Source organism: Bufo bufo, chromosome 7 (assembly GCF_905171765.1).
Source record: "Bufo bufo chromosome 7, aBufBuf1.1, whole genome shotgun sequence".
Classification (NCBI taxonomy): Eukaryota; Metazoa; Chordata; class Amphibia; order Anura; family Bufonidae; genus Bufo; species Bufo bufo.
The window spans coordinates 38389024-38414563 of NC_053395.1; the positions used below are offsets into that span (position 1 = coordinate 38389024).

A 25540-nucleotide genomic window follows, 5' to 3' on the forward strand; every position below is an offset into this window, starting at 1 on the left:
ATACTTCTGACACCATGTTTCATGTGATGTAAATAAACACAGCACGCGGGATTACTGCACAGGAGCCATGTTGGTAACAATAACATAAAGACAGGAGCAACTGCCAAAAACGGAAAACAGTAAACAGGAAGTGGTGCACCAACATAACATCCATAACACTTTGTGCATCTAGAGACTGACATTTTTGCCCATTCTTCTTTGCATAATAGCTCAAGCTCAGTCAGATTGGATGGAGAGCGTCTGTGAACAGCAATTTTCAAGCCTTGCCACAGATTCTCGAAGGGATTTAGGTCTGGACTTTGACTGGGCCATTCTAACACATGAATATGCTTTAATGTAAACCATTCCATTGTAGTTCTGGCTGGATGTTTAGGGTCCTTGTGCAGCCAGCCAGTCGCAGGGGGAACACGTGAGGTTCACGGTGGACCGATGAGGGGCCAAATAATGTAACACACAGTTCATCAGTTTACTCACCGTTAGCAAATTGGCTCCCTGGGCTGGCAGCACACTGTTGAGGTGGACAGCACGAAATCCTCCGGGGCACACTCTGTGGTAGGAAGCATCAGCCAAGATGGTGGTTGAGGGGCCCTTGATGTTAAGGGTGCTTAGGGTGCTTGTTGCGGCTGAGTCCTTTGATGATTTTTGTTGCAACGCCAGTACTGTTAATGGTGGTACAACCATAATGAGGTAGACAGTGGTAAGATGCAACTCACAACTTTTACTTTGGATGGATTTCTGTTGCAGTAGTACAATTATGCAGTCTTTAGATGATACAGAGGTAATTCTGCAAATCCACTGTTTAAGGCTTGTCAGGTTTTTGTGGTTATGGAGCAGTGGGTTACTTCAATGTCAGTGGAATCTTGGTGAGGTTGCCAGAGGCTAAGGTATCCTTCACCTAAAATATCCCAAAGGTCCTTTCTGCCTGGGTTATGGGTTTTATCCTTTGGATGAAGTTAAATTTGTCCTTTTCTCTTGTCCCTCTCTGGACTAAGACTTTCTTTTAGAGCTGACGTTCTGGATCTGCACCTTTTCACTCTCTGATCTTCACACTGACCTGTCTAATCTGCTCTGTCCCCACTCTATTCTGCCTTAACCTGATCTGTCTCACTAGGTCTGACCTGAGTATATATAGGACCTGAACTTTATCCCCATCTAGTGGCGGGATGTATAAATTACACCTACTAGGCCTGTTAACAGGGATTTTGCAGATACATAAATGCAAGATTATACATTACGGTACAATGCAATTGTTATGATCAAAAAGTACTTTTAAGCAGTGCCCACACACACGTAGTGGGACGCTGCATACCCCCATGGTAAAATGTTAGTCGACCTCGACACATTCTTGACTCGATGTTGTATCATCCTGAAAGATATAAAAAGAGAGAAGCATGCATGCATAGGGAAATAATGCCATAACTCATATTCTTGTACTTCTTGTACCTATGAATAAAACGGGTTAGGCAAACATATCTCAGGCAACAACGAAATGTATCAAATGGGGTAACACATTTTTTTCTCTGCATACTGCTGTTATACCGGCAACCAAAATAGTCCATAATGATGAGGAAAACACAAATACAGTCTTGTGAAAAAATTAGGACACCCTTTGAAAGCATGTGGTTTTTTGTAACATTTTTAATAAATGGTTATTTCATCTCCGTTTCAACAATACAGAGAGATTAAAGTAATCCGACTAAACAAAGAAAACTGAAGAAAAGTCTTTTCAAGATCTTCTGTAAATGTCATTCTACAAAAATGCCTATTCTAACTGAGGAAAAAGATAGGACACCCTTGCCCCTAATAGCGAGTGTTACCTCCTTTGGCTGAAATAACTGCAGTGAGACGGTTCTTGTAGCCATCTACCAGTCTTCGACATCGGTCTGAGGAAATTTTACCCCACTCCTCAATGCAGAACTTTTTCAGCTGTGAGATGTTTGAGGGGTTTCTTGCACGTACAGCCCTTTTCAAGTCACCCCACAGCATCTCAATGGGATTCAAATCTGGACTTTGACTTGGCCATTCCAGGACTCTCCATTTCTTCTTTTTCAGCCAATCTTTGGTTGATTTACTAGTATGTTTTGGGTCATTGTCATGTTGCATGGTCCAGTTCCGCTTCAGCTTTAATTTTCTAACTGATGGTCTCACATGTTCTTCAAGCACCTTCTGATACACAGTAGAATTCATCGTGGATTCTATGATGGTGAGCTGACCAGGTCCTGCTGCAGCAAAGCAGCCCCAAACCATGACACTTCCACCTCCATGCTTCACAGTTGGTATGAGGTTCTTTTCTTGGAATGCTGTGTTTGGTTTACGCCAAACATGTCCTCTGCTGTTGTGTCCAAATAATTCAATTTTGGACTCATCTGTCCAAAGAACATTATTCCAGAAGTCCTGGTCTTTGTCAACTTTATCGCTGGCAAATGTCAGTCTGGCCTCGATGTTTCTCTTGGAAAGCAAAGGTTTCCTCCTTGCACACCTCCCATGCAAGTTAAACTTGTACAGTCTCTTTCTGATTGTAGAGGCATGTACTTCTACATCAACAGTAGCCAGAGCCTGCTGTAGTTCTCGAGATGACACTTTAGGGTTTTTGGATACCTCTTTTAGCATCTTGCGGTCTGCTCTTGGGGTGAACTTGCTGGGGCGACCAGTCCTGGGCATGTTGGCAGTTGTTTTGAAAGCCCTCCACTTGTAGACTATCTTCCGGACAGTGGAATGGCTGATTTCAAAATCTTTTGAGATCTTTTTAAATCCCTTCCCAGACTCATAGGCTGCTACAATCTTTTTTCTGAAGTCCTCTGACAGCTCTTTTGCTCCCACCATGGTGCTCACTCTCACTTCAACAGTCAGGAGCACACCAAACTAAATGTCTGAGGTTTAAATAGGGCAAGCCTCATTCAACATGCAGAGTAACGATCTACTAATTATGTGCACCTGGTGTGATATACCTGTGTGAGATCTGAGCCAATTTAAGAGGGAATACATGTGAGGGTGTCCTATCTTTTTCCTCAGTTAGAATAGGCATTTTTGTAGAATGACATTTACAGAAGATCTTGAAAAGACTTTTCTTCAGTTTTCTTTGTTTAGTTGGATTACTTTAATCTCTCTGTATTGTTGAAACGGAGATGAAATAACCATTTATTAAAAATGTTACAAAAAACCACATGCTTTCAAAGGGTGTCCTAATTTTTTCACATGACTGTAAATATCTCAGGAGGCTCACAGGGTATGAGTCCGTTCCCTGGGCACAAAAAATATAATAATGGAATAGCACGGAGGCTCAGGTACGTAAAAGTCTATCTCCGGGTGCGGACTTGAACGTTGCAAAACATGCAAATAGTCCCTTAAAAAGTCCTTTAAGGTAAATATAACACAAAAAGCAAGAATTAGTCCTTTTTCTGAATTAACATGGTTCGGATCTTAACTTCTCGGCTGCTGGAGCAGGAAATCTCCATAACGGACTGGTGGTTGTCCTCTTGTACTCCTTTCAGATCTCCGAAGTGGCTGTGTTTCTTCCGATCTTGTTTCCGGGGAACTTGGGGTTTCCTGAATTGTGACAACTTCGGTTTCTGGTTGAAGTGTTGGGGTATTAGTTTTAGCAGGCACTAGAATGTTAAGCCACGGGGTTAAGAACCATTGCAAAGGATCAGAAGCTAGCAATGTTTGTCCCAAGGACTGTATTGTTCCCTCTGGCTCAGTTAGTTTTTCCAGTTCTGGCTCAATGGGTTGAATTTCCTCTGAAACAGCTTCTTCCTGAGAAGTTTCTACTGGGGTGTCCTCTTTAAGACACAATTTTAGAATGTTTCTGTGTACTACACGGGATTTATCCTCTTGGGTAATCTCATATGTGTCAGTTTCTCGATTCAAAATAGCAGAAATGGTATAAAGTTCTCTCTCCCATTTGCTATCAAGTTTGCTGGTTCTATGGTTATTTTTTAACCAGACACGATCATCAATTTTGAGGGGTTCTGCCTTGGCAGATTGGTTGTAGTCCTTTTGTTGTTTTTCATGGGCATGTCCCATACGTTGTTGAACAATTTCTTGCACGTTAATCAAACGCCTTTGGTGTTCAGCCACCCAATCAGTCTTTGGTAGGGGGTTGATTGCATCAGGCACTTGTACGCCCAAAGTGTGGTCAGCAGGTAATGTACCTTGTCGGCCAAACATGAGGTAGTAGGGTGTATACCCAGTTGAACAATGGACAGTATTGTTGTAGGTATACATCAGCTGAGGCAATAAAGTAGGCCAATCATTTCTTGTGGCAGGTGGGACTGCTCTTAACATTTCAATAAGAGTTTGGTTCATCTTCTCACAAAGGCCATTCCCTTGGGGATGATACGCGGTGGTCCCGATTTTTTGACAATTGTGAAAAGTACATAGTTCTTTAAAGAGTTGGGATTCAAAGGCAGATCCTTGATCTGTGAGGATTCTCTCTGGACACCCATATGGTAAAGGGAAATGTTTCCAAAAAGCATCTGCAGTTGTTTTCGCGGTCAAGTGTTTTACAGGCACAGCTACAACAAATTTTGTGTAGTGGTCAATGATAGTTATTGCATAGGTATAACCTGAGCTACTTGGTTCCAATTTCACATGGTCGATTGCGACTATTTCTAATGGTGTTTTGCTCACTATGGAATGTAAGGGAGCTCTTTGGTCATGCTTCTCATTTCTTCCAACAGCACAGGTGGAACATTCTCGACACCATTTCTCAATATCTCCTCTCATTCCGATCCAATAGAATCTTCTACGGATGGTGGCTTCTGTTTTCTGCACGCCAAAGTGTCCTGATTGGTCATGATACATTTCCAGAATGATTCTTGCACGGCGTGGTATTAGGATTTAGTATAGACGATTCCATGTAACTGGGTCTAGAGTTCTTCTTAGTAGTAGGCCTTTTTGTAGAAAGAGGTGTTTTCTATGTCTCCATAATTTGGACAACTCTAGATCAGCATTCTTTCTGCAAATTCTTTCTGGTGTTCTTCCACTGGTGAAGAAATCTTGTAGTTCTCCTAACACTCTGCTTTCGTTCTGTAATTTGATCCATCTTTCATTGTCTACATGAGATTTTGGATCCACTTGCAGTTGAGAGTTGAAGACCTTTTTTCCTTTAACAGTGATGATATCTTGATGGGCAAAGTTGCCATAGAAGGATGGCATTTCTACTTCTTCCCAAGTATCTTCTTGTGAAGTAGGGTCTTCTTTAGTTGGCAGGCGGGATAATGCATCTGCATTTTCGTTTGCTTTTCCTGTTCTGTACTTTACAGTGAAATTATAGTTAGCAAGGGGTGAGGCCCATCTTTGTTCCAACGCTCCTAACTTGGCGGTGTTAAGATGTGCTAGTGGATTGTTATCAGTGAAGGCCACAAAGGGTGTTGCAGCAAGATAGTCTTTACATTTTTCTGTAATGGCCCACACGAGTGCGAGGAATTCGAACTTGAAGGAACTGTAGTTTTGGTCATTCTTTTCACTACCTATAAGAGATCTACTAGCGTAGGAGATGACTCTTTCTTTACCTTCTTGGACTTGTGACAAAACAGCTCCCAGGCCTTTCTTACTCGCGTCTGTGTAAAGATGAAACGGCTGTTGATAATCCGGGTAACCTAAGATTGGTGGTTCGGTTAATTTCTACTTCAGGAGCTGGAAGGCAATTTCTCTTTCAGTGTTCCATTCCACTGGTATGGGAGTCTTCTGGTATCTTTTAGGATGCCCTCTCAAAAGTTCCAATATTGGCTCTGCAATTTGGGCAAAATAAGGAATGAAACGTCTGTAATATCCTTGATTTTTCTGTAGTCCACACAGAATCTGATGTTGCTGTCTTTTTTCCGGACTAGAACTAGTGGTGCAGCCCATGGGCTATGGCTGTCCTTAATGATGTTTGAGTCTTTCATCTCTTGAATCATTTGCTTGACGGATTAGTACATAGTAGGTGGTATAGGCCGATACCTTATCTTTGATCGATGGGTGTGAACCTGTAGGGATGGAGTGTTTTATGATGTCTACTTCTACATAGTCTGTAGAATGTTTGTTGAAGGCACGGTGATGCTCTTCACGACTTGCAATACTCCTTCTATTTGGTGTTCTGGTGTGGAAGCATCTCCCACATGAAGTTCTTTCCACCAGGGGGTGTTTAAGTTTTGGCCCTGTGGGGGTTGTCTCTTTAAATCTGTAGTCACGGGGGGGCGTGGCCTGACTATGGCGGTGTGAGGACGCACAAGTGTGGAGCTCCCGCCGCAGGTCTGAGAAGCCGAGAGATACTTGCCTCCTAATGCACCTGAAACAGCTCTTATGGTGCGCACACGCAAAGGGTCACTAGCGAGTGATCCCTCATCAAGATCCCCTCGAGAAAAGAGCGGGTTGCTGAAGTATTTTGCAGCGGAGCCGGCTGGTGACAAAACAGGCCGCAACCTGAACGCGGCTCCCTTCACGCCGGTGCACCGGAGCAACTCCTCAGAAGCAGAGGTACCACCAAGCTCTCAGGGGTCCCGATATCAGACCCAGAGTCGCATCGCTGCAACTCGCTCACCTCACTCGCTCCGGTCCAAGCAGGATCTTCTGAGTGGAGGCGCCACGAGGCAGTCGCCATCTTGGGACGCGGCCTCATCTCCTCAGCACTGCCACGCTACAGCACAGACCCCTGGTACAGTAGAAATGGCAGAGGGTGGGAACTCAGGTGAAAGCTGGGACATAAGGGAATATATTAAACTCCTTCCCACTAAGCTTGAAATGGAAAAATATGTGGAGCGACTGGAAAACTCATACAAGCAAGAGTTCTCCACCATTAAATCTAATGTGAAAGCTATTGAAGAGAAGTTGGAGGAAGTGGCGTCCCTGCATGATCACACAGCTGCGCAGGGAGATGAGCTTATGAATCAAGGGGAAGTTAGAGACCGTCACATTGGTCACCTTTACCGTCTCCATGATGATATCGAAAACCGTAATAGACGGAATAACATCAGGATCAGAGGACTTCCTGAGGCCACCAAGACGGAGGACTTGATATCTACATTACAAGGACTCTTTAGCACCATCCTAGGGGAACCTGTCTCAGACCGGTTGGAAATGGACAGAGCGCACAGAGCTTTAGCCCCCATCAGCTCAGACCCCTCTAGGCCCAGATATGTGATCTGCCGTCTCCACTATTATTCGGTAAAGGAGGCTATAATGAAAAAAGCGCGCAACTTTTCTACAATTGACTTCGACGGGGCCACTCTGACGATACTCCAGGACTTATCCAGGAACACCTTAGCCCAAAGGAGGGCACTTAAACCCTTGCTAGACCTCTTGAGGTCAAAGGATATTACATACTCCTGGGGGTTCCCATTTCAACTGGTGGTCCGTAGGAATGGTCACCGTGTGGAACTGCGAGATCCTGACGACCTTGACATGTTCCTGTCTGCATTGAACCTGTCACCAATCCATCTACCTGACTGGCAGGTCATTCCAGTTCTACCATCTCGGTCCACGAGCGGGTATATTAGAAGAGCAACCTCAGGGAGGATGAATCCTCAGCAGCCAGCGTGACCGTGAATCCGAGGCTGAGTTTATAAGTGATCGTATCTCATGCTGTTCCAGGGACAACTTTGTAGACAAGTGATTATTTGGGGGGATTGAAACTGCATTTATGCTTTCTTCTCTCCAACTGTGTTATTTCCATGTCTATGGCTAACTATCCTATATTTCTCCTTAGGTTTACAGGATTTATTCTATCTGCAGTTAAGTGTTAAGGCAATGCTTAGCTATGTAATGAAAGTTGTATGTGAATGTTTTCATGTTCACCTATTAGTCATGGCTCTTAGGGCTTCTCAGCCTTGTGGCGGCTTCCTTGCTCCGTCACTGGAAGTCCGTCTCCTATTGTAACCCTCGTTCTATCAGGTATAGGACGAGTCGGTCCCTCTACTTTGGACAGTTACTTGATATATTGCAACTTACCCCTTTCTTTCTCTTTTCTTTCCTTCCCTCCCCTTTACCTCTACCTCCCTGTCATGATAGTCGGTGATTGCCAGACCTCCTCAAGACGCAGGGTACTCTTGGGGTGGTTTGTGCGAACCCTTGAATATTCCCCCACTACAGCGTTCTTAAGCATAGTTCAGAGCATAATTTGAGTTTCTCAAAATGGCGGGTCCGCCTAAAGTGAAATTGGCCTCCCTAAACCTTAGAGGTTTCAACACCCCAGAGAAGCGCTCAGGGGTTTTATACGGCATGCACAGGGAGAGGGTGCAAATTCTGCTGTTACAGGAAACACATTTCAAAAGAGAGCATGTTCCAAAAATTCTGTCAAAACATTATACTTTCTGGGCTCATAGTACTAATCCGGATTCTAAATCTAAGGGCGTTTCAATTGCTCTTCATAAATCACTGCCTTATACCTTTTTAGAGTCGCAATTGGATCCTCTGGGTCGGTTCCTGTTCCTGAAGCTGCGGATCCATGAGAGAGTGTACACCATTGTGAATATATACCTGCCAAATACCAGACAAAGCAGAGCTCTATCAGGTATTCTTACTAAGTTAGACACCTTTGCTGAGGGATTGGTGCTCCTGGGTGGTGATTTCAACATGATCATGGAGCCAATATTGGACTCCTCCTCGGGTAGAACTTTGGTTCCCTGGTCCACAATCAATAGATCCAAGCATCTGCTACATGCCAGACAATTGGTAAATGTCTGGAGGATACTTCATCCTAAAGACAAAGATTTCACTTACTTTTCCCCGGCGCACCAGTCTTACAGCAGGTTAGATAGATTCCTGATCTCCCACCATGCTTTGTCCTTTTCCCCTTGCTCACACATAGGCACCCCACTTTGGTCAGATCATGCACCAATATTTTTGTCTCTAGAACTGCCAGGCCTGGTAGCCAAAGAATGGACATGGAGGTTGAATAAGACCCTTTTGAGGGATAGTGTCTGTAGAGCTGATCTAGAGTCTTCGACCAGACAATTTTTTGAGAGTCACTCACTAGATGACACAGCCGTCCCCCTACAGTGGGAAGCATTGAAATGTGTGTTGCGGGGTGTTTTGGTAAGCCATGGTGCCAGACTCAAAAGAGAGAAGGGAGCAAAAATTTGGCAACTTTTACTGCAGATAGCTGATCTTGAGCAGTCACATAAGCAATCACTGGATCCACACGTTCTTTCTGAACTCACGTCAGCTAGAGATCAACTTAAAAAGTTACTCTCAGACTCTGTTTTTAGGAACACTGAACAGTTTCGCAGCTACCTTTTTGCGCTTTCCAATAAACCCGGGAAGGCGCTAGCGCGTTATATACACCCTCGACAACAAGCTAGCTTTATTCCGAATATATTGGATGCTAGTGGTGCTCTAGTACATCATCCGAGACAAATTGCGGAAACCTTTAAAGTATACTACGAGGGTTTATATAACATCCGGGGACAATTTGCGGATATGCATGGAGAGGCGTTTGTTGACCGGATAAATGTATATATGGAAGATACGGCTCTTCCCACGATACCCTTAGAAAAGGGAACAGAAATTGAAGAAGATTTTACAGAACACGAGATAGGAGAAGTTTTGAAATCACTACAGGGGGGGGAAAGCCCGGGTCCTGATGGGTTTACTGCACCCTTTTTCAAGGATTTTAAGGAGCTGTTATTACCTTTTCTCTTAAGAGTATTCAATAGCATTTCTCCTTCTTGTCCCTTTCCTAAACAGTCCCTGGAGGCCCATTTAGTCGTAATTCCGAAACCTAATAAAGACCCAAAAGTTTGCACTAATTATCGTCCCATATCCCTGATTAATTGTGACATTAAAATATATTCCAAACTCATAGCGAACCGTCTTAATAGAATACTCCCTAGTGTTATACACGGCGATCAAGTAGGGTTTGTACCTGGTAGAGAAGCCAGGGATAATACTATACGCACGATTAACCTCATCTCTAGAGCTAAAAGTAGGGGGGATCCCCTCTGTCTCTTCTCGGTCGACGCAGAAAAAGCGTTTGACAGAGTTAATTGGGGATTTATGATTGCGGCGCTGAAACAAATTGGTTTAGGCCCCACGGTAATAGGGAAAATTGGTGCTCTATATACGAATCCCACTGCCAGAGTGAGAACAAATGGCATATTGGCCTCCTCTTTTAACATAAAAAATGGGACCCGGCAAGGGTGTGCCCGCTCTCTCCCTTGTTGTATGTGATAGTCATGGAACATCTAGCTAATGCCTTACGAGCTAACCCGGATATTAAAGGCATACAATTGGGGAACGCGCATCATAAATTGGCCCTGTATGCTGACGACCTCCTCATGTATATTTCAAATCCTCACGTTGCTGTCCCATCTATTCTACAGGAATTACAGAGGTTCGGCTTTCTGAGTAACTTTAAAATGAATCCCACTAAAAGTGAGATGCTCAATATTTCACTCCCGTCAGATGTAGCTTCCCAAACTCAAAGCTATTTTCCCTTTCAATGGCAGAACGTTAGTTTAACATATTTAGGATTACAAATACCTAGGCAGCTCCATTTTCTTTATCCTCTTAATTACCTACCCTTACAGAAGAAGGTACTGGAAGATTTACAGAAATTTTCTTTAAAGCACATCTCGTGGTTTGGAAGGCTTGGAGTCGTTAAGATGGACATTCTTCCGAGATTTCTGTATCTTTTTCAAACTGTCCCAATAAATGTACCAAGGGGGTATTTTGTGGTTCTTCAGAGGGCCATTACTCGATTCATCTGGAATTCAGGTAGAGTTAGGATTGGCTCTGTGGTTCTGGCTAAACATAGAGATAAGGGAGGGTTGGGTCTGCCAGATCTTAGGGTATATCATTCGTCAGCATTGCTGATGAGGATCATAAACTGGTCGGATAGAAACTCCCCGAAACTTTGGATTAAGATGGAAAGGGAGCTTTCCCCAGTAGATTTATCGGTGGCACCATGGGTTTCCAACCGCCCAGCCCAGGAGGGTTGGCCTTTTCTGGTGAGACACGCCTTGGCCTGTTGGGATTATTGGACCTCGAAATTTCAGATTTCACACAAAAAAGGTCCTATGACCCCAATCATGAGCAACCCTGATTTTCTGATAGGGGAAAGGGCACTTAATCTTTTGATTTGGCACAAATCCCAATGTCCTAGGGTCCGGGACGCTATGGCACAAAAACACCTACAAAATTATGACTCCCTTGTACCTGAGGATAGACGGAATGGCTCCATGTGGCTTGCATATGTTCAGATAAGATCTTTCATACACAGCTTATTCGACCAAAGGTCATGTCCTGATCTGACAGCTTTTGATAACATCTATGTGAAGCCTGATGTTCATTACAAGCTCATATCTATGGGCTTCTAATGGACTGTAGTAGTCCTGATTTAGCCCCGTTCTTTAAAAAATGGGAGTCTGATCTACAGCTGTCCTATTCATCGGAGGATGTTCTTAAGGTGTGTACACTCTCTCATGGATTGTCTATAGCTGCTCACGCGAAGGAGAAGAACTTTAAGATCCTAGCCAGATGGTATTATTGCCCCTCGACTCTAAACAAGATGTTCCCGAATGTCTCTAACCTGTGCTGGAGATGTAATTCGGAGGTGGGTTCGATGTTGCACATATGGTGGGGGTGTCCAATAATAAAAAAAATTTGGGACCAGGTGTTCCTCATATGTAACAAATTCACGGGTAAAACGGTTCCCAACTCTCCTAAGATTGCTCTTCTATCGCTTATCCCAGGCTCGATAGCTAGTCTAAAGAAAAATACTTTGCGGTTCTTTCTAGTAGCAGCACGTATGGTTATTCCGCGTCGGTGGAAAAAGGTGGATGCTCCCTCTCTCTGTGCATGGGCGTCCGAACTCAGATATTTGTTAAGAATGGAAGAACTTACAGCACTTTCGCAGGGTATGGAGAATCTATTCTATGGAATACTTTGGTGGATTTTGTCCATTCTTCTGAGTTTTCAAGGCTACTGGGAGAACTCAGTAATACAGAGGAACTCAGGGAATAATAGTTTTGCAGCACGCTTCTATATTCCTCTCTCTTACAATTGCCTTTTCCTAACCTATATATCATATATAGATTACTTCCTATTTAAGGGTCTTTTTTGCTCTCTTTTTCTGGGCCCTAACGGTTTGGTTTATTTTTCATAAATGTTATATGTGAGATGACTTCTCTTGATTCTTTAGTGTCCTTTGGGGTGGGGTACTAAAATGCTAAATTGATGTATAATATGTACAATGTCGCTTGTTTGAGAATATTCTCTACACTTTTCTAGTGCTGTCTGTTTACTTTTCTCATTTGTATACATTGATTGTCACTGAAAATGTGGATCCTGCGTGATTCTTTACTGATATTTGGATATTTTTGCTGGTTGATGCTCGTATGCTCATTATACGAGATTGATACTTTGGAAAATAATAAAGTGAAGTAAACATAAATCTGTAGTCACGCTGATGACGTCTTGAAAGGTGATTTGAATCAGCTGTGCAATAGGACGGTACTTAGCTAATGTGACATTATGATCACTCAAGTTGAGGAGACGAATAGGCACTTTACCTTCAGTGACAGTTACCAGGCTTCTTGCAGCTCTGACTAAAGGATAGTCTTCCAAAACAACTGGTTCCACCAAGGCTTGGTAGTCTTGACCTTGAATTCCGACTACAGCTCGGCACCATAGGAGAGTTTCAGTGTTGGGCTTGAGAATCACTGGTTGATTGTCTCGGATGAGGACACAGCAAATTTCTCCTCTTTCATTGGCGAATTTCTGTTGCGCACTCAGCACACGGATGGTTTGCTAGATAACCTTCTTAGAAGCAAAAGAAGCAGTAGGCACTGATTGGTGTAAAGCTTCCAACATTTCAACATAGCAATTCCTAAGGACATTAATGCCTAGGACTATAGGAGGGTTGTTATTGTTTTCTTTTACTTGCACTACAATGATGCCTTGTTGGGATAGGATGGTTCTTCCTATTTGAATGGTGGGTTCCCAGTAACCCAGTATTGGTACTGCTTTGCCGTTGCTGGCTATGAGACTCAGCCAGGATTCTGGTGGCTGGGTAAGTTGATTTTGGTCCCAGTATTTCTCAAATGCTGTTTGTTGTATGGTAGTGACTTGGGATCCTGTGTCAACTAGGGCAACAAAAGGAACTCCATTTATCTGAAGGGTTACTTCTGGATGGGATCCTACATATCTTGGCATCCAATAAGGATCTTCTGGACCTATTGATCTACCTCGCGAGTGGTGGTCCCTGACCTCGGGGGTCGCCCGTTTAACTGCCAGCAGGTGGTTTCAGTATGACCTGGTTTGACAGTATGTACAGATAGGCCGCCTCGGGTTACTAGTGCGGTCAGGTGGGCGTCCGCCTGAATTTCTGGAATAAGTCCCTTTGTAATCAGGGGAGAAGAGCCTTCTGGATACTGGTTTCTCATCCTCTAGTAATAGTGGCTTTTCCCATTGTTCCAGTTTTTTGTGAACTTTCTCCAGACTTTTAGTTAGGAATTGGACTTGTTCAGTAAGGGCAGCCACTGCGTCAGGAATTGGGGCTTGAGTTGCCTGACTGACGACAGGTAAAGGTTTGACAGGGGTGACCGTCTGTGTTACTGGCACTACAGCGGATCCAACTGGTTCTGTTGGTGAACTTTTTCCCAGTATACTGATAGCTAGTTCTTTAAAATCTAGGAAAGCAGCACTTGGATGCTGGGCGGCTAACATTCTTAGTTGGCTCTTTAAATTGTCTGTGTTGACACCTTCAATAAACTGCTCTTTCAGGGTTTTGTCCTGATTCTCTGCCTCACGGGGGTCTACTTGTACAACAGCTTTAAGGCTGGGTTCACACCTGAGCGTACTCTGTATGCGCTTTTTACAGGTGTTTTTATCTGGTGTTTACATACGCGTGACGAAACAAGCAACGCCCATTTAGGCGCGTTCCCGCTTAGTCTATGTGCGGGAACGCGCGACAATACACCCCAAAGAAGCTCCTGTACTTCTTGGGGCGTAGGGCATTTTCCAGTGCGTTTGTACGCGCTTTAAAACGCTCAGGTGAGAACCATGCCCATAGGGAATCATTGGTTTTTGCCTGATGAGCGTTTTAGGGGGGGGGGGGTGGCATTTTAGTTGGGGGGGCACAGCATGATGTAGGGGGGGCCGTGGCCCCCTCTGGCCCCCCCCTGGCGACGCCACTGTTTTCATGTGGCCACAAGCAGGGGAGGCGGCGCTGCGTTTGCATACAGGGCCCGCCTCTCAGAACCCACACAGTACAGGTAGGATGGGCTTGAATTGGACAACTTTGCATAAAGGGGCGGCACACTGGTTTTCCCGCTCTGCAGGGGGTGTCGCCAATTTGCACAGTGATGGTGCAGTATTATTTTTCAAATCGGATCTCCGGCGGCCATATTAGTTTCACAGTAACAGTCTATTCACTGACAGCAAGCAGTTATAGTGACACACAAATGTTGAATTTTCTCACTTTTGACACTGCGATTTTGATGCTGGGGACTAGTATAGCACCTCCATATACTTTGCAATCAGTTTGAACAGTTCTGGACCCCAAAACAGTGCACAATAAGCAAAAGTCTCTCAAGCAAATAAAGGGGCTTATTCACATGCGACAGTCTCTCAAGTATGGCGCAAGGGTTAATTATCCTGTTTGTGATGCCAATAAAAAGTTATGCAGCCAGCCAGTCACAGGGGGAACACATGAGGTGCACGGTGGACCGATGAGGGGTCAAATGGTATAACACACAGTTCATCAGTTTACTCACGGTTAGCAGAAAGCCTCCCTGGGCTGGCAGCACAGTGTTGAGGTGGACAGCACGAAATCCTCCGGGGCATGCTCTGTGGTAGGAAGCATCAGCCAAGATGGTGGTTGAGGTGCCCTTGATGTTAAGGGTACTTAGGGTGCTTGTTGCGGCTGAGTCCTTTGATGATTTTTGTCGTGATGCCAGTACCGTTAATGGTGGTACAACCATAGGTAGTAATAATGAGGTAGACAGTGGTAAGATGCAACTCACAACTTTTACTTTAGATGGATTTCAGTTGCAGTAGTACAAATATGCAGTCTTTAGATGATACAGAGGTAATTCTGCAAATCCACTGTTTAAGGCTTGCCAGGTTTTTGTGGTTTTGGAGCAGTAGGTTACTTAAATGTCAGTGGAATCTTGTGGAGGTTGCCAGAGGCTAAGGTATCCTTCACCTAAAATATCCCAAAGGTCCTTTCTGCCTGGGTTATGGCTTTTATCCTTTGGATGAAGTTAAATTTGTCCTTTTCTCTTGTCCCTCTCTGGACTAAGACTTTCTTTTAGAGCTGACGTGCTGGATCTGCACCTTTTCACTCTCTGATCTTCACACTGAGCTGTCTAGTCTGCTCTGTCCCCACTCTATTCTGCCTTAAAGGGCTTCTGTCACCCCCCAAAAGTCATTTTTCATTTTTGGGCTAATTAAAATCCTTATAGTGCGATTATTCAATATATAGTGCTCTTACCTTTTTCTGTGGCTTAGTTTCTTTCAAAACCGCACTTTTATAATATGTTAATTACCTCGCTACCAGCAAGTAGGGCGGTTACTTGCTGGTAGCCGCCGCATCCTCCTTTCAAAAAAACGCCCCCTCCTCCTGTTGATTGACAGGGCCAGCGAGCGCTCTCCTCCTCCGGCTGGCCCTGTCTGCAATTCAAATCCCGCGCCTGCACCTTACGTGTCTTCATTCGGTGCAGGCGCTCTTAGAGAAGGACGCTCGCTTCCTCAGCACTTCCTCAGTGCGCCTGCGCCAATGACGTCTTCTCTTTCGGGTTTAGAGGTGACGTCATCGGCGCAGGCGCACTGAGGGAGTGCTGAGGAAGGGAGCGTCCTTCTTTCAGAGCGCCTGCGCCGAATGAAGACACGTAAGGCGCAGGCGCGGGATTTGAAATGCTGACAGGGCCAGCCGGAGGAGGAGAGCGCTCGCTGGCCCTGTCAATCAACAGGAGGAGGGGGCGTTTTTTTGAAAGGGGAATGCGGCGGCTACCAGCAAGTAACCGCCCTACTTGCTGGTAGCAAGGTAATTAACATATTATAAAAGTGCGGTTTTTAAAGAAACTAAGCCACAGAAAAAGGTAAGAGCACTATATATTGAATAATCGCACTATAAGGATTTTAATTAGCCCAAAAATGAAAAATGACTTTTGGGGGGTGACAGAAGCCCTTTAACCTGATCTGTCTCACTAGGCCTGACCTGAGTATATATAGGACCTGAACTTTATCCCCATCTAGTGGCGGGATGTATAAATTACACCTAATAGGCCTGTTAACAAGGGTTTTGCAGATACATAAATGCAAGATTATACATTACGGTGCAATGCAATTGTTATGATCAAAAAGTACTTTTAGGCAGTGCCCACACACACGTAGTGGGATGCTGCACTTGTCCTGTTGGAAGGTGAATCTCCACCCTAGTCTCAAGTCTTTTGCAGCCTCTACCAGGTTTTCCTCCAGGTTTGGCCTGTATTTAGTTCCATCCATCTTCCCATCAACTCTGACCAGCTCCCTGTCCCTGCTGAAGAAAAGCAGCCCCACAGCATGATGCTCCCACCAGCATGTTTCACAGTGGGGAAGGTGTGTTCAGGGTGATGTGGAGTGCTAGTTTTTTTGCCACACATAGCGTTTTGAATTAGGCCAAAAAGTTCAACTTTAGTCTCATCTGACCAGCGCACCTTCTTCCACATATTTGCTGTGTCCCCTAAATGCCTTGTAAACAGCAAACAGGACTTCTTATGGCTTCCTTTCAGAAATGGCTTTCTTCTTGCCACTTCCATGAAGGCCATATGAGTGAAGTACATGACTAATAGTTGTCCTGAGTACAGATTCTCTCATCTGAGCTGTGAAATTCTGCGTCTCCTCCAGAGTGACCATTGGCCTCTTGGCTGCCTCTCTAATTAGTGCTCACCTTGCCTGGTTTGTCAGTTTAGATGGACGGAGATGTCTTGGCAGGTTTGCAGTTGTGCCATACTCCTTCCATTTTTGGATGATGGATTAAACAGTGCTCCATGAGATGTTCTGAGCTTGGGATATTTTTTATAGCCTAACCCTGCTTTACACTTCTCCACAACTTTATCTCTGACCTGTCTGGTGTGTTCTCTGGTTTTCATGATGTTGTTTGTTCACTAACAAGCTTCTGAGGTCTTCACAGAACAGCTGCAGTTTTACTGAGAATAAATCACACACAGGTGTACACACCATACATTCCAGAATTTTATTTATAATTTTTTTTTTAAAACCATGTGTCATTTACTTTTCACTTGCTATATTGTGTTGGTCTACTGCATAAAATCTCGATAAATACATTTAAGTTTGTGCGTTTAACGTGAAAAAAATGTGGAAAAGTTCAAAGGGTGTGAATTCCATTTCAAGACACTGTATAGAGCCACCTGCTGTTTGTTCTTTTCCTTATTTTTCGTCCATTTCACTGAGCTGGACGAACGTGCTCAGTTAAAATCTTCAAATTCCACCAACTATATGTTCTGATAGAAGCTGTGGCAGTTACAGGGAGAGAGCTGCAGCAGAAAGGACACACTTTCTGGGCTGCCAGGCTGAAGATAATCTAGCAGAGCATTTGGAGCAGTGAATGTGGAGATCTCTGGAACCATGTGCGGTACAGGGTTGGTTCTAGCTTCGTTAGAAGTGTATCGTCATGCACTATATAATGTTTGATTTTAATTTTTTACATTAATCATGGCATAACCCCTTTAATTGAGACATTGAGATCTTGGTCTTGGTAATACAATGGTACGCTGACTTGCATGCTACCAAATGGCTTCATAAGCGTGAGTGTGGAATCTCCAGCTTTGTAGGTCATAGTCCACAATTGATATCATTGTGCCCAGAGACAAGCCAAGTGGAAAATCCATTTCGCCCTTATACCAAAAATAATTCTATTTAGCTGACTACAAAAGTCTTTGCTTAAAGGCGTTCTCTGAATATTACTGAATACAGATGCCAACATCCTATCCTAGAATGTGAATAGCAAAAATGGAAAAGAAAATCCATAGCATCACTGCTATCCCAGTATAAAATGTGACCTTTATTAGAGTAATATATATATAAATGTCTGAGATTACGCATTTTGGGAACCAACCCATTCTTCAAATACAGACGAAGGGGCTTGAAAAACAGTCTCATTCCTGGAATGAGTCTGCTCTGATTTTAATCTGTATTGCTCCAACAAACATTGCATTTTCTTCTGGGATACAGCTGGTGCCATGGATATTCTTCTCCATTTTGGTTACTGCATTACTATGTCTTCATCTAGGTGGCGCTCATCCTGACCCTATCCAAGCTCACAAAGAAAGAAATTGTAGTGGTTGTGGCTGATCACAACCCCAGCAGGTGAACATATTTTTGCTTGGATCGCCATTATCGCTGGTCTCCCAGGTATTACTCTATGGTGCGCTCTGCCTTCTTTTTTTCTTTAGCATTTGATAAGATGTTAATAGGAAGGCATGCGTCCCACTGCAGAGCAGCCATGAGGTTGTGAGTCAAGGCTTCACTACATATTATGTTATGGAGCCTGTCGTCATCTGTCGTCACAGTGCTGTGTGTTCCTGTCAAGGTGCCTGATGGCTTATGGCAGACAGATTGTATTACTCTACAATAGATAGTAATGATGTGACCCTGTGTGTGATATTCTGTCATGGCTGAGCAGCCTGAAAAGAATGGGGAGCAGGATTTCTCTACAATAGATGCAGATGATGCATTTATTCTCCCTGTTCCTGTCAGGCTGCTCAGCCATGATGGCATATCGCACACAGAATCTCATCATTACTATCTATTGTTGAGTTGTAATGATGCATCTCTACCTTAGAGAAGTCATAAGGCTGAGCTGCCTGATAGGAATGCTGAACAGTTGGAGATGACGGCAGGTGCTGGAGCATAATGTACAGTAAGCTTTCCCCCTTTATCACCCCATGGTAGCTCTGCCGTGGGACACAACCTATCCTATTCACATTCTGGGATGGGATGCTGGCAGCCATTTTCAATAATCCCAGGATAACCCCTTTAAAGAAGTTGTCTGGCATTAAATGGAAGGATTTTATTTTTCATCATCTTTACTGGTACATCAGTGACTCTCTTTCTAAAAACAGATGAATTAGACCTTCCCTTCTCCTTCAAAACACAGAAGAACTTTAATCTGTAGACAAATATTTAATCACATTATACCCAGGTATCAATTCACTTACCGTACTTGTCCTCATATTACCATGTGAACTTTGCACTCTGGAAGTGGTACAACTACCACAATAGATAAGATTATACTTGAAATCATATTCATTCATGCGTCACTATAATATTGCAATACATTTTATCCAACGTTTCTTAAGGCGAACTCGAGTGAACAAAAGGTTATATGTATATAAAGCTAAAATTGTGCACTAAAAAACAAGAACCACTACCCTGTTGAATGGCCATGGGCCAATCAGTTTGTAATAGGTCATTTGCATCCTAGTAAAGATTAACATGCTTAGCGGCTTAAGTCCATGTGTATAAATATTGTAACCGCAGTACATTCAGAACAGATTCCTGACCGTGCTTCACTATGGCTTTTATTGCCTACTTTTTGACTAGAGTCGATGTGTTAATATATTTTGTAATTTGTGTTGCACTGTTCATCTACTGGAGGAATGGATCTAAGAAGAGCACTCCAAACATGCCTCCTGGACCTACCCCTCTCCCTTTCATTGGTAACATTAACCTGTTGGACCTCAATCGGCTACACAACTCATTGATGGAGGTAGGAAATGTGGAACCTCAGTGGGAACATTAGTGTGGATGTTGGGTTGATGAATAAAAAAAGGGGATGTAATGGATTAATAATTGGCAGAAAGATAAGATAATAAAAATGTCCTGTGCATTTTGTCCTAAAAATGGTAACTGGATTTATGAAATTGTCATAACCTGTAATACATGAGTAGGCTATATGTGTCCAAGTGAGAACTCCTGTTTCCGTTGGCTCTTAGCTTTGGCACATAGAGGGTGGACCTGAGTGGAACTAGAGCTTGCTAGCCAAGGGAATCATTTCTGCATTTCTTTTTACACAATCTATAAAACAGTAGTAGTGTGATAAGTGGTGTGTCCTCCTGTAAGGGGGTCAGACTTTTACTAAATACTGTATGTTTTAGGCTCTTGAGTGTTTGTGGCTTCATACTCTAGCTTACTGGTCTCACGTGGAACAACAAGCTTGATGGTTACAACAATCTTGAAAGAGCCAACAGACTTAGTTTATATTCTCACATGGGGCAATGAGCATATGGTTATAGAGAGGGCACCGTCTTAGCAGCAACAGGCAACAATAATTCAGTCACTTTAAGAGGCAACAGATTGCTTTCCCTCGGCTTGCAAAGCACCCAACTTCCATGAGAATTAACACTCGGGCTGGAGTCTTCTCTAGGTGGGAGCGGTGAAGATGGAGGTAACTGCTGTATAGGCTATTCTCGTGGCATAGTACTGCACATTCTGCACAGACCATAACAGGCTGCAGTATCTTTGTTCTTGTGACCCATAGTTTGGCAAACTTTTGCTCGCAGGTCAGGCTCCTCTGTTCGGCACAACGGACTTGCTGGTCACTGTCACAGACCTGGCCTGTCTACAGGTCCTTGCTGCTTTTAGGGTGTGGAGGCTAGATGGCAACTAGCCCTGAAACTAGGATTTGGCACTTCTTTAGCTGTCTCACGGCTGAGATTATATACCTTCTTACGTGCACATGTTCTATGAGGTATGTGTGAAAAACTTTCAGGCTGTTCTGACGCTGTGTACGTGAACATGTCAATGATGTTTCAAATGGATGAGAAAAACTCGTGGTGAATCACTTCTTGTACGACTTCATGACAAATGGTAACATGATGTAAGGGGATTTGGTCTCCGCCCGGCCAGTGATTGGCTGCGGTGATGTCAAACCGGATGTTTACAGCAAGGGAGCCCCGTGGAGCAGCCAGGTCTGGAGGAAAAGTAGCGGAGACCTATTTGCGGGAAGCAGATAGGTAGTCTACCCTTTACAGGTCCGGCCGAGTGGAGGTGGTTGCCAAAACCTCCCCCCATTGTTGCAAAACTCATTTAAGGATAATGAGATGTAACTAAATCTCTCTATACTTCTATACTTTTGTCCTGTGTGTTGATTTAGTAGGAATTGGCAATCCCTATACTATCATCTTGATAGGAAGTAATTCATTCTTATCCAAATTACATGGGACACTTAGGAGTAGCGAGATATAATAGATGCTGATTTGTGGAATGTAATGGCGGTGTGTCCTCAGCAACAGTTGCGTAACATAGATTGTGTTGCCACTGCAACAGGGGCAAAGCTGTTTTCAACCCTCCTACACTCCACTAACTATAAGGGGTTTTTAAAGTTCTGCCAAATGCTGTGAAGAAGCAGCTTCCTATTATATTAGTGTAGATGTGAACACCTGCAGTCTAGTTGTCACTACTGGACTGTAATGCCATTTTGTGCAGCCCCTGACCATAGCTCATCTATTTGTTAGTAAAGAGTAGTGGTACATAATGCGGGAGCAGGGACAGCTCAAGAAGGGTCCAGTATGTGGTTATCTTTGTGAGCCTAATATTTTGTCAAAATGGAAATCTCCTGGCCCCCTGTGTGGCACTACTAATGTCAAGCGAATTGAAGCTTCTGAAGTGGAATACGATCCAAAGTTTAGGAAAAATTTGATTCTCAACAAATTCGAAATTTCCTCGCGCTTCGTGGTAACGAATCATTTTTTCCTAAAATGTTGGCTGCACATGTTACAAAGTGAAAGTAAGAATCCCTGGAACGCAAGATCACCCATTATGCCATGCAGACAGCCAATCAGCAGCTAGCCAGCCACTGTGAGCAGAGCATAGGGAGAGATGTGACAAGCGCTAGGGACGGTGTTGCTAAAAGCTTTTAATTGTGGAATATTGGATGGGGAGAGTGCAGGGACAGTGTAGGGAGACGGGTGGGAGAGTTTTTACACACTGTAGGGAGAGCATAGGGAGACTGCAGGGACAGTGCAGGGACTGTAATCTGACGCTGAAGGGATCAATAGTGAATAAGCTTTCTAATTTTAATGTTACTCAGGTGTTCACCTTGTTCAATAGATAAAAAAGTCCATTAGGCCTTGATTCTCAAATTGGGGTGAATAAGATTTCTAGTTATATTGTTATTGGGGCTCCACCTTGCTTACTAGATAAGTAATTCTATTAGGCCTTCATTCTCAAATTGGGCGAATAAGCTTTCTAATTTTACTGTTATTGGGGTGTCAACCTTGTTTAATAGATAAACAATTCTATTATGTCTTGATTCTTGAATTGGGGTATATAAGTAGTGTAATTTAACTATTATTGTGGTTTCCACCTTGTTTTAAAGAGAAGTCATTCCATTTGATTCTCAAATTGGGGTGAATAAGTAGTGTAATTTACCGTATTTTCTACCTACAAGATGCACCCCTGTTTACTAAAATAACAGGAAAGAGTTACCAATAACTGTTATTCTGGTGTCCACCTTGTTAAATAGATAAGCAATTCCCTTAGATTACATTAGACCTTGATTCTCAAATTAAGGTGAATAAGCTTTCTAATTTTACTGTTATTGGGGTGTCCACCTTGTTTAATAAATAATTCTATTACGCCTTAACTCTCAAATCAGGGTGAATAATCTGTCTTGTTCTACTGTTAGTGGGGTTTCCACATTGACATTGAATAACTTATTTTACATATACAGTTACGGTTATTGTACAGTATGTCCAACAGATAGTTGGCAGGCCCTCCAAAGGAACGGGCAAGGGCTAAAATGTTGCTGGAGCCGGAAAAAGTAGCACCAGAGGGAAGGGGGGTGGGGGTGGTAGCGGCAGCCGCAGAAACAGACCAGAGCTGTCGCTGTCATCCAAAGGTCTCGTTTTGACGACCAATCCCGCTGTCCTGGAATGGTTGACTCGGTCTTCAACTGATCTCAACTGACATCAGACACCCACAGCAAAAAGTCGATGGGTTCATCTGACACCACACTTAGTTGGCATGGCCCAGGGAAAAGCTCTGTGCCCTCACTTGTTCTAAACCTGCCTCTTTTCTTTGCTGCTCCTTCTGCCAGGAAAGTAATGCATGCCGCCGGCTCTGCTTCACTTTTCAGGGAGTAAGATATTATTTAGGACAGTCAGCATCTACTAGCCAGCCGAGGTTTGGAGGAGAGGTCCTTCTGTAGGCATGCAAGTAGCGAGAATGACAATTGCGTGGGAGCATGTGTTGCCAGCGGCCAGGGACGTGGCCATGAGACTGGTGAGGGTGACATAAGTGATGAGCAGACAGTAGTGGATGATGATTAATTGCTAGATAACCTGTTCTGTTATCCACTGATTCCACTAAAGTGGGAAAGCGCTTATTTTTCCCTTCTTCTGATCCGTCATAAGAACAACCCCAAAAAAATAATGTATCCTGTCTTTTGAGCATCAGCCTTCATGCGGTCAGTATTTGGTCACTAATTGATCAGTATTTGTAAGGCAAAAACAGGAGTGGTTCCGAAACAGAGATAACATGTCAAGGAAATATTCTGTGTTTTGGACACACTCCTGCTTTTGGCTTACAAATCATGATGAAGTCCTGATGCAAAATACTGACAGTGTGATAGAGGCCTTATGGATGCTCTAAAGACAGGATCCGTAGTGTTTTTCATTTCTTCTGATGGATCAGATGAAAGGTAAAATAAACAGTGATGTCATGAAGGCCAAGCAGGGACTCTAGTGCCCCACAGAGTGGGGGGGTGGGGTGGCAACAGCATGAGTAGCTATAGGGGTAGCATGGGAAGCCGCTGCTTTGAGGCCCGACTTAAGAAGGGGCCCACCCAGGAGGAAGACTAAAAGATTTTGTTGTCAGGGCCTACTTGTTTTGACGACCAATCCCGCTGTCCTGGAATGGTTGACTCGGTCTTCAACTGATCCCAACTGACATCAGACACCCACAGCCGGAAGTCAATGGGTTCATCTGACACCACACTTAGGTGGCATGGCCCAGGAAAAATCTCTGTGCCCTCACTTGTTCTGAACCTGCTTCTTTTCTTTGCTGCTCCTTCTGCCAGGCAAGTAATGCATGCCGCCGGCTCTACTTCACTTTTTAGGAAGTAAGGTATTATTTAGGACAGTCAGCATCTACTAGCCAGCCCAGATTTGGAGGAGAGGTCCTTCTGTAGGCGTGCAAGTAGCGACAATGACAATCGTGTGGGAGCATGTGTTGCCAGCGGCCAGGGATGTGGCCATGAGACTGGTGAGGGTGACATAAGTGATGAGCAGACAGTAGTGGATGATGATGTAGCCGATCACCAGGTGAAGATGGGGCTTTATCATTATCATCAATGAATAAGGGTAGCAGCTTGCCTGTGACACAGGGGCAGTTTGACAGCATGCGGCTGAGCCAGTAGGATGCAAGTGTGACCGTGAGCCAGCAGTGTGAGATCTGGAGCCCAACGTGCTTGGGGTAGACTGTCTGCTACCTGTCTGGAAACAACTAGCGGTGCACAGGCAGGCAGCCAGCACGGAGTCATGAGGGTAAAATGCCATACTTACCAGCGTGGGAATTTTTCATCAGGTCACTTGAAGACGTCAGCATGGCGTATGTAGGATCTGTTGGCAGAAGGTGAAGAATGGCCAGGGTGCCAGTGTTGGCACCACGGCCCTGCATCAACACATGGAGCATCAGCATAAATTGGCCTGGGAAAACCGTGGCATTAATGTATTGGTACAGTCTAATGCATCTCCAGGCGGTCTGCACCCCTTCTCCAGCAGCACCTCCCCAGAATTGAGCTGTATTCCCTTCTCATCCTCTACTGGCCCTGGTGCTCTTTCTCCTGCTCCTCGTCAAGCATTTCACCAGCAATCGATCACCGAGGCAATTACAAAGAAACAACAGTATGTATGCACTCATCCAATGGCACAAAAGATGAACGTACTCCTGGCCAAGTTGATGGTACTACAGTCTCTCCCTTTCCATGTGGTTGACTCTGCACATTTCAGAGAACTAATGGCTTGTGTTGAGCCAAGGTTGAGAGTCCCAAGCTGTCATTACTTCTCTAAAATAGCTGCACCAGTCCTGCATACGTACGTACAGCAAAAGGTGGGCGAGTCCTTGAGTCTGTTGGTGTCTGGTACAGTTCATGGCAGTGCCCACATGTGGAGCTGTAACTTTGGTCAAGGACAATATGTGTCCTTTACGGCCCACTGGTTAAATGTGGTAACTGCCCAGGAACACTAGCAACATGGACAGGTGATGGCAATGCCACCTCCGTGTTCTTATGCTGTGATTCTGACGCGAATGTCCTACTCTGCATTCTCATCCTCCACCTTGTCCTCATCCTTCATTGTAGGCACAATTCTGAGTGGTCCTCCAGCATACCACTTATGCAGAGCACAGCGGTGTCTGGCCATCCTGGGAGATCGGACTAACACTGGGGAGGAACTGCTCTGCGTACTTTATTAAGAAATCGAATCCCGGCTGTATCCTTGCCAACTGAAGATCGGAACCAGGGTCACCGATAACGGGAAGAACATTCTGTTGATGCTGTGTCAAGGAGGGATAACCGATGTTTTGAAAATCGCAAGGAAACTGTGCATGCACTTCA

The 25540-nt window shown here is 44.2% G+C and overlaps 1 protein-coding gene across 1 annotated transcript in view; it reads left to right on the forward strand.

The window, feature by feature from the left end:
• The first annotated feature begins 19464 nt into the window (after nt 1-19464).
• Nucleotides 19465-25540, forward strand: part of LOC121008168 (cytochrome P450 2K1-like) — a 32388-nt gene continuing 26312 nt past the window's right edge. The window contains exon 1 of the mRNA XM_040440559.1: nt 19465-19693. Within this exon, the coding sequence (XP_040296493.1) occupies nt 19499-19693 (195 nt within the window). The 5' untranslated portion in view covers nt 19465-19498. The remainder of the gene's footprint in view (nt 19694-25540) is intronic.